The 15,861-nt window shown below is 32.8% G+C and overlaps 2 protein-coding genes and 1 pseudogene across 2 annotated transcripts; 1 reads left to right on the plus strand and 2 right to left on the minus strand.

The window, feature by feature from the left end:
• Nucleotides 1-1,247: 1,247 nt before the first annotated feature.
• Nucleotides 1,248-3,371, plus strand: LOC125835410 (seed biotin-containing protein SBP65-like; annotated as a pseudogene).
• A 555-nt stretch (nt 3,372-3,926) lies between these two features.
• On the minus strand, nt 3,927-4,906 carry LOC125835127 (signaling peptide TAXIMIN 1-like). Its single transcript, XM_049514268.1, has 2 exons — nt 4,797-4,906; nt 3,927-4,233 (listed from the first exon to the last, which is right to left on the minus strand). Exons 1-2 carry the CDS (start codon nt 4,904-4,906, stop codon nt 4,110-4,112), a joined length of 234 nt encoding a protein of 77 aa, XP_049370225.1. The 3' UTR covers nt 3,927-4,109.
• Nucleotides 4,907-10,003: 5,097 nt separating this feature from the next.
• On the minus strand, nt 10,004-14,845 carry LOC125835118 (uncharacterized). Its single transcript, XM_049514258.1, has 7 exons — nt 14,357-14,845; nt 12,306-12,547; nt 12,117-12,213; nt 10,923-11,106; nt 10,763-10,844; nt 10,644-10,692; nt 10,004-10,532 (listed from the first exon to the last, which is right to left on the minus strand). The coding sequence occupies exons 1-7, from the start codon at nt 14,792-14,794 to the stop codon at nt 10,461-10,463; spliced, it is 1,164 nt and encodes a 387-aa protein (XP_049370215.1). The 5' UTR covers nt 14,795-14,845; the 3' UTR covers nt 10,004-10,460.
• Between the last annotated feature and the right edge of the window lie 1,016 nt (nt 14,846-15,861).

Raw genomic sequence — 15,861 nt, forward strand, 5'->3', positions numbered from 1 at the left:
AATGTTATTTTCCATGGCAACTTCAAAGATCGTTATTACATTACAACTATCACCTTTTTAGTTGCCACAAAAACTAAGAGTTTTAGTGGCCGCTCTAGAAATGTCGTAACTAAAAAAAGTGATAGTTTTAGTGATGACCTTTGAAGTTGCCATGGGAAGTAACATATAATGAAGAAATTTAGGGATCATCATGAATAAGTTTCAATGACCTCGACTATTCTTTAAGGGTCGTCACGAATAAATTTCAACAGCAAAACTATTCTTAATGGCCTTCAAGTCGTCATGAAAAGTCCCTTGTAGAGTTTTGTGGCAACAAAGTTGTCACAAAAAATGTCATTTATTCTAGTGTTATGTATGATCATTATTCTATTTTACTAGGGAAATGTATGTTGTTTAGGAATTTGATTGACTTCTATTTGAATGACAAAATAAGAAGGATGATATTTGAATTGTAAAATGTGTGTAAGATCTTTAGGCATGAAAGGATGCCTTAGTCCAAGTTGTTTTGTAAGATAAATAATAGGATAAAAGGAACAAGTATCCCTAGACTATGATCGAAATTTCAGAGATATATTTTAACTAAATTAAGGTCATATTACTTTCTAAACCCACTTTTCTGTAATATTGTACACCTTTTTAGTTTATGTGGCATACAAACATTTCTCACGCGTCTCAACAACGTGGAGTCACGGAGTGTACTCCGTAAGTCAAAAAGTGTATAAAATTACAAAAAAAAAAAAATTCAAAAAGATAATAGAACCTTAATTAGTTAAGGTATGTCTTTGAGATTTCAATCATGCTCTAAGGGATACTTGTGCCTGATAAATAATTAAACAAAACAGTGACTAATAATGATGTCAAAGAACAAAGAAGACAAAACTTGCTTCTTGGAACATAGGTCAATTCAACAAAGTGACAATTTGATCTCTCAAAAAATACAAAGAAGATAAAAGTTATGTACTGAAAAAGAGATTAAAGTTGCTACATAGACAAATCCAGTGAGTGACACGTTTGTAAAGTAATTGGTGACTAGTGAAGTTTTCTCAAATCCACCATATCTCACCACGTGTCATGACATAAAACTCAATACTCACCACCAATTGAACCACTTGTCAACAACCTACACCCTCTATGTTTCTCTTTTATACCCTCTTTCATCACTCACATTTCAACACAAGACAAAATCAAAAAGATCCAACCAAAATTATCAAAGTTTAGTACTTTTTTTGTTACCACCACCAACACCAATGGCTTCAGAACAAGTAAGAAGAAAAGATGACAACATTATTGATGAACAACATCAAATCCAAATCAAGAAAACAAGAGACCCCAAAAGGGGTAGTGGCACTGCTGCTGCTACTTGTGTGAAAGTACAAGTTGGAAGTGATTTTCACCTTGCTGGTCCTGGTGCAATTCATGTTACAAATGATTCTGATAAACATTCTTTTGAAGAGAGGCCAGGAGGTGTCAAGTTTGAAGTACATAGCCAGAGACACAAGGGTAATGATAATGTCAAAGAATTGGCAAGTCATGGACTTGGTTCCACAGGTCAGAAGCGAATTCAGGATTTAAATTTGATAGATTTAAGATTTCATGTTCAAAACATAATGTGTAGTACTATTTCTTCAAGATCTTTTACATGTTTACCAATGGTATATGTTGAATATATGATGATTTTCAATCTTGAATCCGTCTTTGGTACAGGTGCTTATGCAACATCAAAAGGTGCACAAGCCAAAGATAGTATGACACATGGTGTTCAAAGTGGACATGACTATGTTGCTGATAAGACTGGAGCTGCTAAAAACACAGCCCTCAAGAAGAGCCAGCAAGGTTACTCACCAACTAAAGATACCCTTACAAGCAAAGGACAAAATGTAGTTCAATCAGCACAACAAGCTAAAGATTATGCTAAAAACACAGCACTTGACGAGGGTCATCAAACTTATGCTGCTGCCACAGACACCCTTTCAAGTGCTGGACAAACTGCAGCTCAATCAGCAAAGAAGTCCAAAGACACAGTTCTAGACAAGGGTCACCAAGCTTATACTGCTACAACAGACACCCTTTCAAACACAGGACAGACTGCAGCTCAATCAGCAAAGAAGGCTAAAGACACAGTTCATGACAAGGGTCAGCAAGCTTATGGTGCTACTACAGATACCCTTTCAAGTGCTGGACAAACTGCAGCTCAATCTGCAAAGAAAGCTAAAGATTATGCTAAGGATACAGTTTTTGATAAGGGTCAGCTAGCTTATGCTGCCACTACAGATACCCTTTCAACTGCTGGACAAACTGCAGCTCAATCTGCAAAGAAGGCTAAGGACACAGTTCTTGACAAGGGTCAGCAAGCTTATGCAGCTACTACAGACACCCTTTCAAGCACAGGAAAAAACTGCAGTTCAATCAGCAAAGAATGCTAAAGACACAACTTTTGAGAAGGGTCAGCAAGCTTATGCTGCTACTACAGACACTCTTTCAAGTGCTGGACAAACTGCAGCTCAATCTGCAAAGAAGGCCAAGGACACAGTTCTTGGTAAGGGTCAGCAAGCTTATGCTGCAACTACTGATACCCTTTCAAGTGCTGGACAAACTACAGTTCAATCAACAAAGAATGCAGCAGGTTATGTTGGGCAGAAAGCAGTAGAAGCGAAAGACGTCACATTAGAAACGGGAAAAGGAGCATTGGGATATGCAGGGGAAGTAGCCGAGACTGTGAAGGACAAAGCTGCTGTGGCTGGTTGGGGAGCTGCACATTATACAGCAGAGAAAGCTGCAGAGGCCACAAAAGCTGTGGTTGGTGTTGGTTCTAATGTTGCAGGGTACATCGGGGAAAAGGCGGTGGCCACTAAGGATGCAATTGCTGGCACTGGAATGAACGTTCTCGGGTATGCAGAGAACAAGTTGGCTGATGCAAAGGACTATGTGGTTTCAACTGAAGAAAGTGCAGCAGAGTATGCAGCTAGGAAGAAAGCTGAAGCTGAGAGGGAACTAGAAGCTAAGAGATCATATGACTTCAAGGTAAAAACATGAGTAATTAAATTTTTTTCTTGCTTATGCATCACTATGTTAGATATTTCTATGTATTATTTGGTTGATATAAATCTTTGCAGGGAGAAACTGGAAGTGGATTCATTAGTGGGAAAAAGCAAGAAACAAAGTGGGAAGAAGAAGGAAATGATGATTTTCAAGAATTCGAATCAGCAGGAGGAGAGGAAAACATGCAGCAGCAACAGAAGCAAGGAGGAGGACTGTTGAAAGCCATTGGTGAAACTATAGTGGAGATAGGCAAGACAGCCACAGATCTTATTGCTGGACGTGGACATGTAGAAGAATCAGTTAGCATGGAGAAGAAAGATCAGTCACAATAGAAATTTTGAGCATTTAGAGCACATCTTAGTTGCTTTCTGTCTCAAGTGTTTTTAGTCCTTTCTTTCTCGACCCTCTGTGAACGTAGAATGCTTTGTGCATCAGGTTGTCATCAGGTTGTCGCTTTCTTTTTGCTTTTTTCCAAGGGCCAGTTTGAGGGGGGGCCTAATTTTTAAGGGCCCTGGAACTTGTTTTTGTGATTGCTAGCAAAGATGGAACAGCTAGTATCCTCCTTTTTTTTTGTTAGGATCATCTTAAGCTTGTTCATCAATGATGGTATATTTTACCCTTTTTTGTGATCACTTGGGTGAACCTCCTCCTGATTTATCCTGTTAATTCCATCCGCGAGCTATCCATTTCTAACCTGCTTTAGCCTAATAAGATTCGTCTAGCTCTCTCTCCGCTCCTATCTTAATAGGAAATCGGAACTCTGTTGACTCTGGTTGTGGCATATACGAGGTTTCGGAGGATTAGATGTATGTAGACTTTACTCAAGAACGATAAAAAAAGAGGCATATACATTATACAGTACAATAGAAGGATGTGAGAACTCGAAATTAAGCAAAAGAATACACACAGAGTATTTATACAAAACAAGATCTTGTGAATTTTTACATGCATAAAAGATGGAAGCAAACATCAATCAACAACAACAACAACATAATAATAATAATATAGTAAGAGATGTGAAAAATGAAAAAGGGAAAGTAATATATTGTGTACACAAAAAAAAAAGTGTGTTAACAAGGGATTTGATCAGTGAACCACTCCATAACATGAATTGGGGCTTTTATCAACTCCAATGCCAATTCAACCAACACAGTTACACAAAGGCAACAAGGGCATATGCAACTCAATGTCAACCTGTACATAAAAAAAGAAGAAAATCAATAATTCCATTAGTAACAGTAAAGTATTCCATCGTGATAAGAAATTGTAATTTACCTATAGTATTTTTCAGATAATTTTTAATTTAATAGTCTGTTTGGATAACTCTAAGAAGCTAACTAAAAGTGCTTTATTTTCTGTGTTTGAACATGTTTCTATGGGAAAAATAACTCCTTTGGCCATAAAATTTATTCAATTTTTTTAAAAAAAAATTACTTTATTTAATATTCAGTGTTTTTAGCTATCAAAATTCAAATCCAACTTGAAATTGTGTAACATGAAGATTGACACAAATACTTTTTTGCAAAAAATATAACTTAATTTTCAATTCCAATTTCAAATAAAATAAAAAATTATTTAAAATCTATAACCAAATCCATAGGCTAGTAGTAAAGTTGTTTCCCAAAGTTGAAAAAAAAAACAAATTTCGAGATAAACACTTTTAGAACATCGATCAAACACAAATTCAAAAGGTTAACCATATCAGCTAGTATAATTTAACTTCAAAAGGTAATCGAAGAAGAAGAAATAGAACGAACCCGACGATCCAGACGATTACGCCGACGACGGAGACGAGAAGAGAAAGGAGAGCAAACGGGAGACCCAGAAGAAAAGCCAACGGCCTACATTCACCATCTCCACAGCACATTATTACTAACTAATTTCTGCTGAAATTTGGAGAACAGAATTTTAATTTGTGAAGAAGAATAGAATAAAATGTCTCTGTAATTTCTTTCTATAATACCAAAAAAAAAAAAACTGTATACAGGCACGTAATAGTAATAGATTTGGATTTTATTATTCCCTTCGTTCCTTTTTATATGACACTTTTCGAATTTTGAAATTCAAATCTATCATTTAAACATTTTGAATTATCAATTATTGTGATTTATAGTACTTTTTTCGTAGTTTATAAATATAAAAATTTTATTACAAAAAAATTAAAAATTTCATATGCAAATTTTCGATCAAACTTAAATTATTTGACTCTCCAAAAACGAAAATTGTGGCATAAATTGGAACAGAGGGGTAATATTTTAGTAATAAGAGAGTGGGAGGCTGGATGCTATTTTGATAAAGGAATATAAGAATACATAGAAAAAAGAAGAAGAAGATTGAACACGCAAACACATTTAATATTTTAAAGAATCTTTTTTTTTTTTACGAATTTCATATCTGAATTATTATGTGTTTGTGTTTTCTACGACACATTTTGAAGATGACTTAGATTAAGGGTCATTTGGTAGAGTATATTAACAAAAATAATATATGCATTACCTCTGTCAAAGACTGCATTACCCCTTAAAATTCTTTTTACATCTTTTCTACCACAATTATGGAGGATATCTTTATAAATAAATATTTTTATGTCATGTATGCTATTTTTAATATACCAACCATACAACGCATAAGAAATAATCTATGTATAATTAATGCAAACATTATTAATATACTTTATTTAGTATTATTTTTATGCACTCTATCAAACGACCCATAAGTGTTTGAATACAATCGCTAAAAGGCATATGACAACTTAATTTACACATAATTTAATAGGGGTGTTCACGGGTCGGTTTGAATCGGTTGTTGGTCAATACCAAAACCAAATCAACTTAATCGGTTTTAAAATTATCAAAACCAAACCAAACATAGTATATATTTATCGATTTGGTTGATATCGGTTTCGGTTAGGTTAGGTTTGGTTTGGCTATTCGGTTATTAACCATAGACAAAAATAAAAGAAACAATTCATTCAAAACGAGAAAAAAGTGACAACAATTCATTTAAAACGAAAATAGTTAGAATGACTGACATTACAGAACTTGCAACCATTGAATTTACTATGAATCTTCAAAATTCATTATTTTGTCCTAGAAGAAAGAGAGTGATATTTTCAATCTTATAAAGAACTAGGGAACTTGGCCGTGCTTCGCACAATTATTAATTAATTCAATTTCATCGATCTTATATTCACTCTATTGTCTATATGTAACATTATTAGTTATTTTAACTATATTAAGAAAACTCTTTATTAATTTTTATATCTTTTTTTATATTCTCCAATTAAAATAGTGTCAAAGTTAATTGTTATTTTCTTATTTCCTCCATCCCACTTTAAATTGGTCACCTATACTATATTTTCTCTCATGATGATGCTAAAAAAATCAAATATTTTCTATATTGAAAGTCCTACCCAAATAAAACTACATCTAAACTAAATATAATAAAGATAATTTTAAAGCAAAAGAATAATTTTAAAAAAATTATATAGTATAAATATTTGAATTAAATAAAATTAAAAATAACTTACATATTTACGAATAATTTGTTATTCTAATTTCATACATTAAATTAATTTAAGATAATTATACAAAGTATACTTTTATTCTTTGATTCGAAAAATAGAATGACTTTCTAAATGAAATATCAATAGTTGAGTGATTTTTTAAGTGGAATATCAATAATTAAGTGACTTTTGAGTTATAAAATAAAATAGAATAACTTTCTAAGTGAACAACAAAAGAAATTAACAAAAAGGACAAAATACTAATAAAAATAAGTAAAAGGTCAAAGATTGAAAATAAAAAGAAATACTTTTGCTGTTTTTTTATCCTTTAATTAAAAATTAAGAATAAAGATAAAAAATGAAAAAAAGTATAATTGATAAATTAAAAAGAAGCATACAAGGAAACGAAATTGCAACATAAAGTTTATATTTAAGTTACTTTATAAATAAAACAAAAGGCAACTTAACTTAATATTCTATATTTATTTTCTTACCTTTTAATGGTTATTATTTATTTACTATATTTAGATTTTTCTGTCTCTTACCTATCTCTTTTTATTTCTTTCCAATTAATTTGATATTTTTTTCCTTTTATTTTATAAGTTGTCATCTCTACCTCCTCATTCTACTCCATTATCACACTAAATTTAATCACTACTTTTAAAAACAATAATTATAAATTCATTTTTAATTAACTCTTCATATCATTTAATATCCAATAGTCCTCATTCTTTGTAAATCAACATGATAGAAAGAAAAGAATTGATACTTTGTAATGAACGTCATTCTTAAGACTCATAAACTGACTGTCGATTTTCGGTATGTTGAGTTTCTTTAATACATATTTTGTTAGATTTTGTAATAATTTTATTTTGATATACATATGTGAGTTTTTATAGACTTTAATTTACAAAATAAATATTTATTATTGATGACTTTATTTTCAAAATTCTAACTAAGAATTGAAGGATATGAGATTTAAACCTGACACTTACTGAAATAAAAGAATTTATCCATCAATATCTTAACATCACCAAGCATCACATTGTACACATATACCTTCTTTATCTGCAAAATATAGAAAAGACAAAATTTCTACTTTACAGATTTTGTTTATTATTCCATTATATATATATATATATATATATATATATATATATATCCAAATAAATTTTGATAAAGAAATTAGAAAATGACCTGCAAAATATGATGAGAGTAATGATGCATCAAACAGGAAGGACCCATTATTTTCATGATGTGTTTGAAATTTATAGCTAATTCAGTATTTTTTATAAGGTTATTGTTTCTTTTGTTGTTAATGCTGCAGTTATGTTAACGTTACAATTGTTGTGGAATTTTACAAGTCTTATTTGAACATTTAGTATTTATTAATGACTAATGATTTACTGTTAGGAATATGAAAGTTTTATGTAATGCTAATTGAGGGTGTTGAATTTTTTTTTATAGAAAATAGATGTCAACTTGTGATAGTGGGCCGAAAGAGAAACAGTTGCATGGCGTTACTTTACTAAACGCTAATTAATAATTAATTAGAATCTATTAATTATTGTAGCCTTAATTAAAATTCTTTTAAATGTTAATTAATAATTAATTAGAATATATTAATTATTGTACCCTTAATTAAAATTCATTTACATGGAAAAATAGAAAGAAAAAAAACCCCAAAAATTTGAGAAAATAGATAAATAGATTTCTTGATCATTAAGGCATGCCACATCAGCGGACTGAAGATCCTCCTTTATATATATATAGATTGTCATAGACACACTCATATACATAAAACCAATAAGATAAATATTCTCACCTTACGCATTCTCTTTCATAAGTAAATTATAAATAAATTTTGATGAAAACACATATAAGATCTTTAAAATTGTTTATAAAAATAATATATTATGTATGTATAATAATAAAATATAGGTATATAATTTATCGATTTGGTTCGGTTCGGTAATTTCTTCGGTTTTTTTCGAACAAAACCATAACCAACCCATATACTATCGGTTTTTAAAAATCTAAAACCAAACCACACCTAACCCAAATAAAAATTGATTTATTTAATCAGTTTGGTTCAGTTTTTTGGTTTGGATCGGTTTTTATCCAAACCGTGAACACCCATGCACATAAACCTTTATTAAATGACAATTGATTCATTAATTTTGAGGTATTTTTTTATTAATAGTTGGTGATAGTCTTTTTTTTTTCTTTTTTTAAAGTTTAGCTTTGGACTACTTTTCTTAAGCTGATAATCTATCGAAAATAATTTATCTAAGATTTCATTGTGCATGGTTATATTGAATATGTTATTGTTATAGAAAAAGAAAATCACATGATAGTTTTAAAAAAAAGGCGATACTTCAAATGTATCTTTGATCAGATCTTATAATTATTTTTTAAAATTCGCATGAAGTGTCATTTAGCATCATTTTTATATAAAAGTTGGAGAAAAAAAAGAGTGATACCACGCATTATCAAATATTAATTAATGTGTGTTTTAATAGATAATTCAGATAGAAAACACAATCACTTAACAATTTAGATATTAAACTCGTAAAATAAGAAGAAAAGATGTGAACCCTACATTTCATCCAAAAGAACGACAAGCTTTAACCTAGTGGTCTTACTTTTCTCTTTTTGGGTTGAAACTTTCTTTGATAGACATACTTTTGTGTGAAAAGAGGTTATTCCATTTGGTTTAATATTTCTTTCGAGTTTAATTTATATATATCGATAATATAAATAATTTCTATATTATTAAAATAGTTATTTTGAAAGCTCAAATTTAAAATCTTTAGTTAATGCCAGCTCAGTATACTAGAATTCGTATTATGTGTGTGGTTCGAAGAAGGATGGATCTTTTATTTTCCTTTTCATTTATTGATGAAGAAATTGGAAGATGAATGAATTGGATTCCTCTTTTGCTACCTCAAGGAAAAATGATTAAATAAAGACCAAAATCACTTTGCTTTCTTTTGCTTAGCTTAGAAAAATAAATTTTGTTATAATGGGCGCCTAAAAAAAGTTTAAAATGTAAAAAGTCACTTATAATAAAGCATATAGTATATAACAAGACTACGAGCAAAAATCGATTCAGATTTTGAACTTTATGAGTTTGAGTTTGATATTTTATCACAAACTCATTTGATTTACTGTGTTTTAAATTCATTATTTGTACTTAGAAAGTGAATAGCGTTCGAGCCAGAGCTAGTGAGTATGGATGAACCGTAAGTTGAACTCTCCATCAAAAAAAAAAAAAACCTCTCCATGTGTCTTCCCACAAGTGGGATCGAGGGTGATATGTACGCATTCTTAGCCCTACCTTGGGAAGGTAGAGAGATGGTTTCCGAGAGACCCTCGAGCTCAAGTGCACAGCTGCCGGCTAAAGATTTTCTAGAAAATGCCAGAATGCATAGACACTAGTACACTTAAAAGCTTTATATATATTTATATCAAGAGGATTCAAATATTTATATGCATACAAGAAAATTTGGTTTTTACCTTATTTGTACAGTATAATTTTCGATGAAGGGGATTCAACTAGACCTTCTTTCCTATATGTGGCTCCGCCACTGCTGAAGAGCTCGACAGTATGCCAGGTTCTGTCACGAGAAAAGGCCGTCCTCGATCCAATCCAATGCCAATCTAGTCTGCCAAACATCAGAACTTAGCTGGAAATTCAAGATTGTAAAGTCAATAGTCTAGGCTCTGTTTGATAGTCGATGCGACTAGGTTAGAGTGATGACAGCAAATCGTGCTCAGGTTGTGGCCCTGTGAGATCAAAGAGGTAACAAGTCTTTTTACAATTGGCAGACCAGCTCGTTGAAATTTTAGCAGGAGCGTTTGCCGCTGTCAGTAATTTGTTCTTCCAAGTACAATCAGTTCCTCGATATAGGAATCATCGGTGTGGACTATCTAAACTCGAGTTCTCCTTTTCCATAGCAATTATGCATTCCAATCGATCATAAACCTGCATCGTTTTCCATATCCTCACAGTTCTCAGATGTAATAGAGAAAAAAAAAAACGTGTAGAAAAGGAGTTTTTCTACATTTCAGGTCTTGAGGTCCAAGGACGGAATACCTGAGATAACTTCTTTTGCTTATCTTCTACACTTGAAAAAGGATCATACCTGGATACCAAAAATACAGTGTTCTCAGTTTAATCGGTGAACAAATGTGATCTATATAATTGTGACTTACCATTCCCGTGGAAGACCAGCTTCATCTCTAGCCAAATGGTTGAATGGTCCTTTTACCTCCACGTTATACTCCTCTAGTAAATCTGTAAGAGAAGTTGGTGAATTCGCTTAAGAGGCTAGAGAGTGGCTACACCTAACAAAACGGATAAAATAAAATGGACCTCTGAAAGTAGTGCAAGGGGTGCGTCCCATTTTCTGACAAATCGAAACGAACCAGAAGACGCCTACAGCCACGTGTGCAATTTCTTCATCAGCAATTTTAGCCACAATTTTGGAAGTCCTATGGTCTCCAAAACCAATCAGTTTTTGCACCAGCCGAGGCCCAGCATCAAGACCTCTTGCCTCCTATAGCAATAAGACAACACATGAATACACATAACACAATCAAAATGCAGAAATGTCAATATAGCAAGAAACGAGTACATCCAGAAACCACAATTCACATCTCTAACGCACAAACGATAAACGAATTTTCAGTCCAGCATTCTGGTGAAAAAGCATTTTAATAAAATGGGCCCAGATACGGCATACAGCAGAATGGAAACGGAAATTGAAATTTCATAAACCGACGTAACTAGTTTGAGATTAAGGCGTAGATGATATTGTTGTACTTGTGAAATTCCTTTAGGAGAAGTGAGGAAAAATGATAGCGAGAACTTCATATAGGAACTCGCCAAGTTTCACTACTGGAACTTCTAGCTAAATCATATATCCGAATTTCTGATATGAGAACCTAACATGAGATTATTAACACGGTCTTAGGGAAGTCCTGCACCATATTATGAACTTGTGCACACCTATCCACTTATTAAATCGATAACACCATTGCAGAGATTTGACCACAGCACCTTTTAGTGACAAAATTAGCCTCACCTAGGTGCAGACTAAGCAGTACAAGACATTGCGTCTACCTGTGACACAAGTGGCTATACAATTGCCTTTGATGATTTTCATAAAGATTCAAACACTATGTTACACATCCATCTTCAAGTAAAACAGAAAACTATTACAAAAGGAAAATACTGAAGCTCTTGAGAAGTAATTCAACCCTATGTTGCTCGGCCAAACAGTTGAAAAAGGGGGATACAGATATGGGAGCAATCACAACAACAAATTAATCGAAATGGACAGCATTATTCAACAAACAGTAGAAAGAACAATAACGAAAATGGACCTTTTTAAAAAAATAATTACAAATATTGTTACACTTCCTGGATATATCATAATCACACAGCTATAAGATAGATCTCAAGCAATCAAAGACAAACAAGCGGAGTAAATTGAACAATACTCAATACATAATATCGAAAATTTAAAGCAGTTGATTTATCGTTCTTAGTAAAATAGTGGAGGACCTGGACAAGTGGGATTGAAGCCAGCCGTGCAGAAACATTATTTGAAGATTTCTCACACTCTCTCCAAAGCAAATTATGAGCGGGCATGTCACCATAGCTGTTTAATTAAGCAAAGAGATATAAGCATCCATTTTATGAACTACAAAACCTTTCATGCCAAACTTAGAAGGTAATCTATTAATTAATCACCTGACTCCAAGCTCAGATAATCTCTGGCAACACCATGCAAAATGGCGACTCTCATCATCAGCCACATGAGCAAAATCAGCAAAGAACCCATCACCCAAAAGGTCACTGTACGGTGAAAAACGGACAACAGTATCCCATGCCAAGTCAATAGCATTTAACTCCACATGAGCAAGATTATGAAGCATATATGCATTGAGAGATAAACCCGAGTGTTTAGGAGATGGAATTTCCTTTGGTGGAACCTGTACACAAGAATCATACACATATAAGCTAAAGTTACAAATTGGCAAAAGAATCACAAGAAAATAAAAACACCAACATCTTAGGTTTTGGTTGAACCCCATTCAATGCCAAGACCTGTAAAGATGTATTGCAAGCAGGTGTACATAAATATAGTGGTATCTAGGATTGGAAACAAGGAAAAAGAATTGAAATATTCATTTCCCTTATCAAAATTAAGGAGAAAGAGAAGATAAACTGTTTGCACTAAACATTCAAGTCTCGAAGCTCAAATGTATGTCAATGGTAAAATTAAAAAGCTACACACACATATGAATCCTCCCTGGTCATGTTACTCCATTTAAACTCATTTCATGCCAATGTTATGAAAATACAAATAATAAGTGTTAGAAATGTTCAATATTTTCTAAATGTATAAATTTCTGAAAGGCTAAACTACTCCTAGAAAGCATCGAACCTACAATGGAAGTGCTAACATGATAAAAATATATTCTACACTAATATGTATCGCCTATATATCGGTCTTTTTCTTACATTGTGTTCCATCTGTCACTAAGTTCGCATGGATCCACGGCAATTGTAGGTCCCGAAGAGAACTTCATTTAAGGTCTAGGCAAATGCCTAGAAATCACATAATTTGTGTCTAGTGGGATTTGAACCCTACACTATAAGGCTATATCAAACCTAGTAACTGTAGGCAGAGGCAGATGTATGAGTATAAATAAGTGGACCCTTCGGGGTGGCCCAGTGATTTGGGCTTGGGACTTCCATGTTGGAGGTCTCAAGTTCGAAACTCCTTGCCAGTGAAAGCAAGGGGTTTGCCTTCTGGATCGAGCTCATCACACCGGGCTTGCCTAGTGCGGGTTACCTCTCCTATGTGGTTTGCGAGCTATTGCATAGGAGCGGGAGTTTTACCCTATGCGCACCCAAAGGGGCTAGGCTGCGGGTTTCCCTTGTCAGAAAAAAAAAAAAATAAGTGGGGGCAAAACTATCATTGAAGCCACTGTTCCTTCATGACAATAGGTGTTAAATTAGTATGTGTACGTGTATATTATGTGTATATGTTAGAATAAGGAGTCCAATTAGTGCGGAATTAGAAACACACCTAAACTATGGCAAAACTTTCAATTACACACCTAAACTAAGTGGGACCCTAAACTTATTTTTTCGTCTTATCTACCTCATTTGCTAATTATCTGATAAAAAAATAAGTTAAAATGTAGAGCGGAAAATCACAGAAGTCACTAGTCTTTTGTGACAATAGGTATGGTTTTGGTAACAACATACATTTCTAAATTTCAAAACTATACAAACGGTCTAAGTCGAAGACTGTAGGACACCCACTCACTGCTAAGAAACTGCATCTGCCTATGCATTTTTGATAAAGTGACTAGCAAAACTCAACTAAAACAATTTATTCAAGTTTAAACATCTTATAAACAACAATCAATGAAAGTAAAGTTCACCTCTTTGCCTATACATCTCTTAAGAAAATAAACATAAAGTGCATACTACATAAACAAGACACTCAACTGCCTCAACCGTCAAGTAAACACTCTAACTTTGAAAATGCACATCTAAGACACCTCAACTTGACCTTAAGTAATAACTAAACACTCCAACTCATCCCCATTGTTTCTCGTGGACACCCGAAGCTAACGTGACATATAAAAGTTAGAGCACCTACTTGCCGGCTGAGACCAAATTTGAGTGTCTGTTTATGTATTATGCCGATATAAAGAGCAAGTAAATTGAACCCACATAAACAAAAAGAAAAAGAAAACTTGGAAGGAAAATGCAGAAAAACAAACCAGTTGAGGTTTGGAGGGTCGAGCAGGTCGAACCGGGGGTTCAAAATTCCCAACAGGGAGACCTTCTTCACGCCACCTACAATAACCCAAATGGGTAAGCTTGGATTTCAATAAAGGGTCACTGGTAGAAAGAACAGCAGCACCCATTTCAGCAAGTGACGAAGCAGACGAAATCGAATCCAACAAAGCTGATTCTTGAATCAAATTTGAGGATTGCGGTACATTATCAGGTCCATTGGGTCCCCAAAATCGGTGGTGGTTAAGGGAACTGTGTCTCCAATTGTGCAGACCCGTCCACTGATTTGGTAATTCTGGGTAATGAATACTACTACTAGAAATGGTGTTTTTTGTAGTAGAAATGGTTTGAAAGGGAGGAGAAAAGAGAGTGAACTTTAGTGTTGAAGGAATTATGGGTCTGAATTTGATAGTATATGCCATTTTTGGATGAAATTTGTGGTTTCCCGGTAAGAAAGGCTCTGTTTGTTCTTGTCGACTGTATAAGAATAAGCAAATATAATAGCAGCGGCCGCTGTAAGGGCTGTGGTGGAGCTGTAATCTTTCATCCTCAATCAATGTTAAGTACAAAGTCATGTTTGTTAAGAAGTATTTTCATACAAATTCAAATTTAATCGAGCTCGAAAATTAAAAAAATATACATAACAATAGTATATTTTGCAAACCTGTAAAGTTAGTTTTTCTATTATCGTCTTTCAATTAAGAAAAGACAACAATGGATAGTTTGAAGTGTATGTTAATGAATTAATCATAATTCCGATTAAAAATTTGTACAAATGATAATTTAGCATAGAAATTTGAAAATTTAAAATAATTTAAATGTGTTTTTGATATTTTACTCTTTTTATATTAACGTACACTCTAATGTTTCATATCAACTTTTGCAATGATTAAAGTGAATATAGATGAGCTTTTCTTTAATATAGAGCTGGTCAGATATTTTTTTCTCAATCCATAATAGGTGTTTAGGTCAATTTACCATCAAGGCATGTTTTTTAGAGTGATAGTTGAGATATGAATCTAATAAAAATGCGATAATTTTGATAGATAAATAAAAGCATGGATAGTTGAAACATGAAATTATAAAAAGGTGATAGCTTCCATGTTTTTACTATTAACTCTAATAGTTCAATATTTATGTTTAACTAATTAATTTAAAATGTATTGTTCAATAAGCACAATTAATATTTGACTAAATTTTTTTAAATGCTTCTAAATATATATTTTTAAAAGTATTTTTGAGGAAAACGTATTTTTTTCAACTTCTAAAAAATAGCAAAAAATCATAGAAAATATATCGTGACTATATAATATAGTTTGTCAAAAGTCATAGAAAAATATCACGGACTATACAATATAGCTACCTATACATGAGTTACTATACATTATAATACACTCAAAAAGTTGAATAGATCTTGTAAAAGATATGTTACCATACTAATTGATTTAACTATACATGAAATATACACCAACTATTCAATCTCAATCAA

The sequence above is a fragment of the Solanum verrucosum genome, unplaced genomic scaffold (assembly GCF_900185275.1).
Source record: "Solanum verrucosum unplaced genomic scaffold, falcon-dt-bn FXZP01000119.1, whole genome shotgun sequence".
Taxonomy (NCBI): Eukaryota; Viridiplantae; Streptophyta; class Magnoliopsida; order Solanales; family Solanaceae; genus Solanum; species Solanum verrucosum.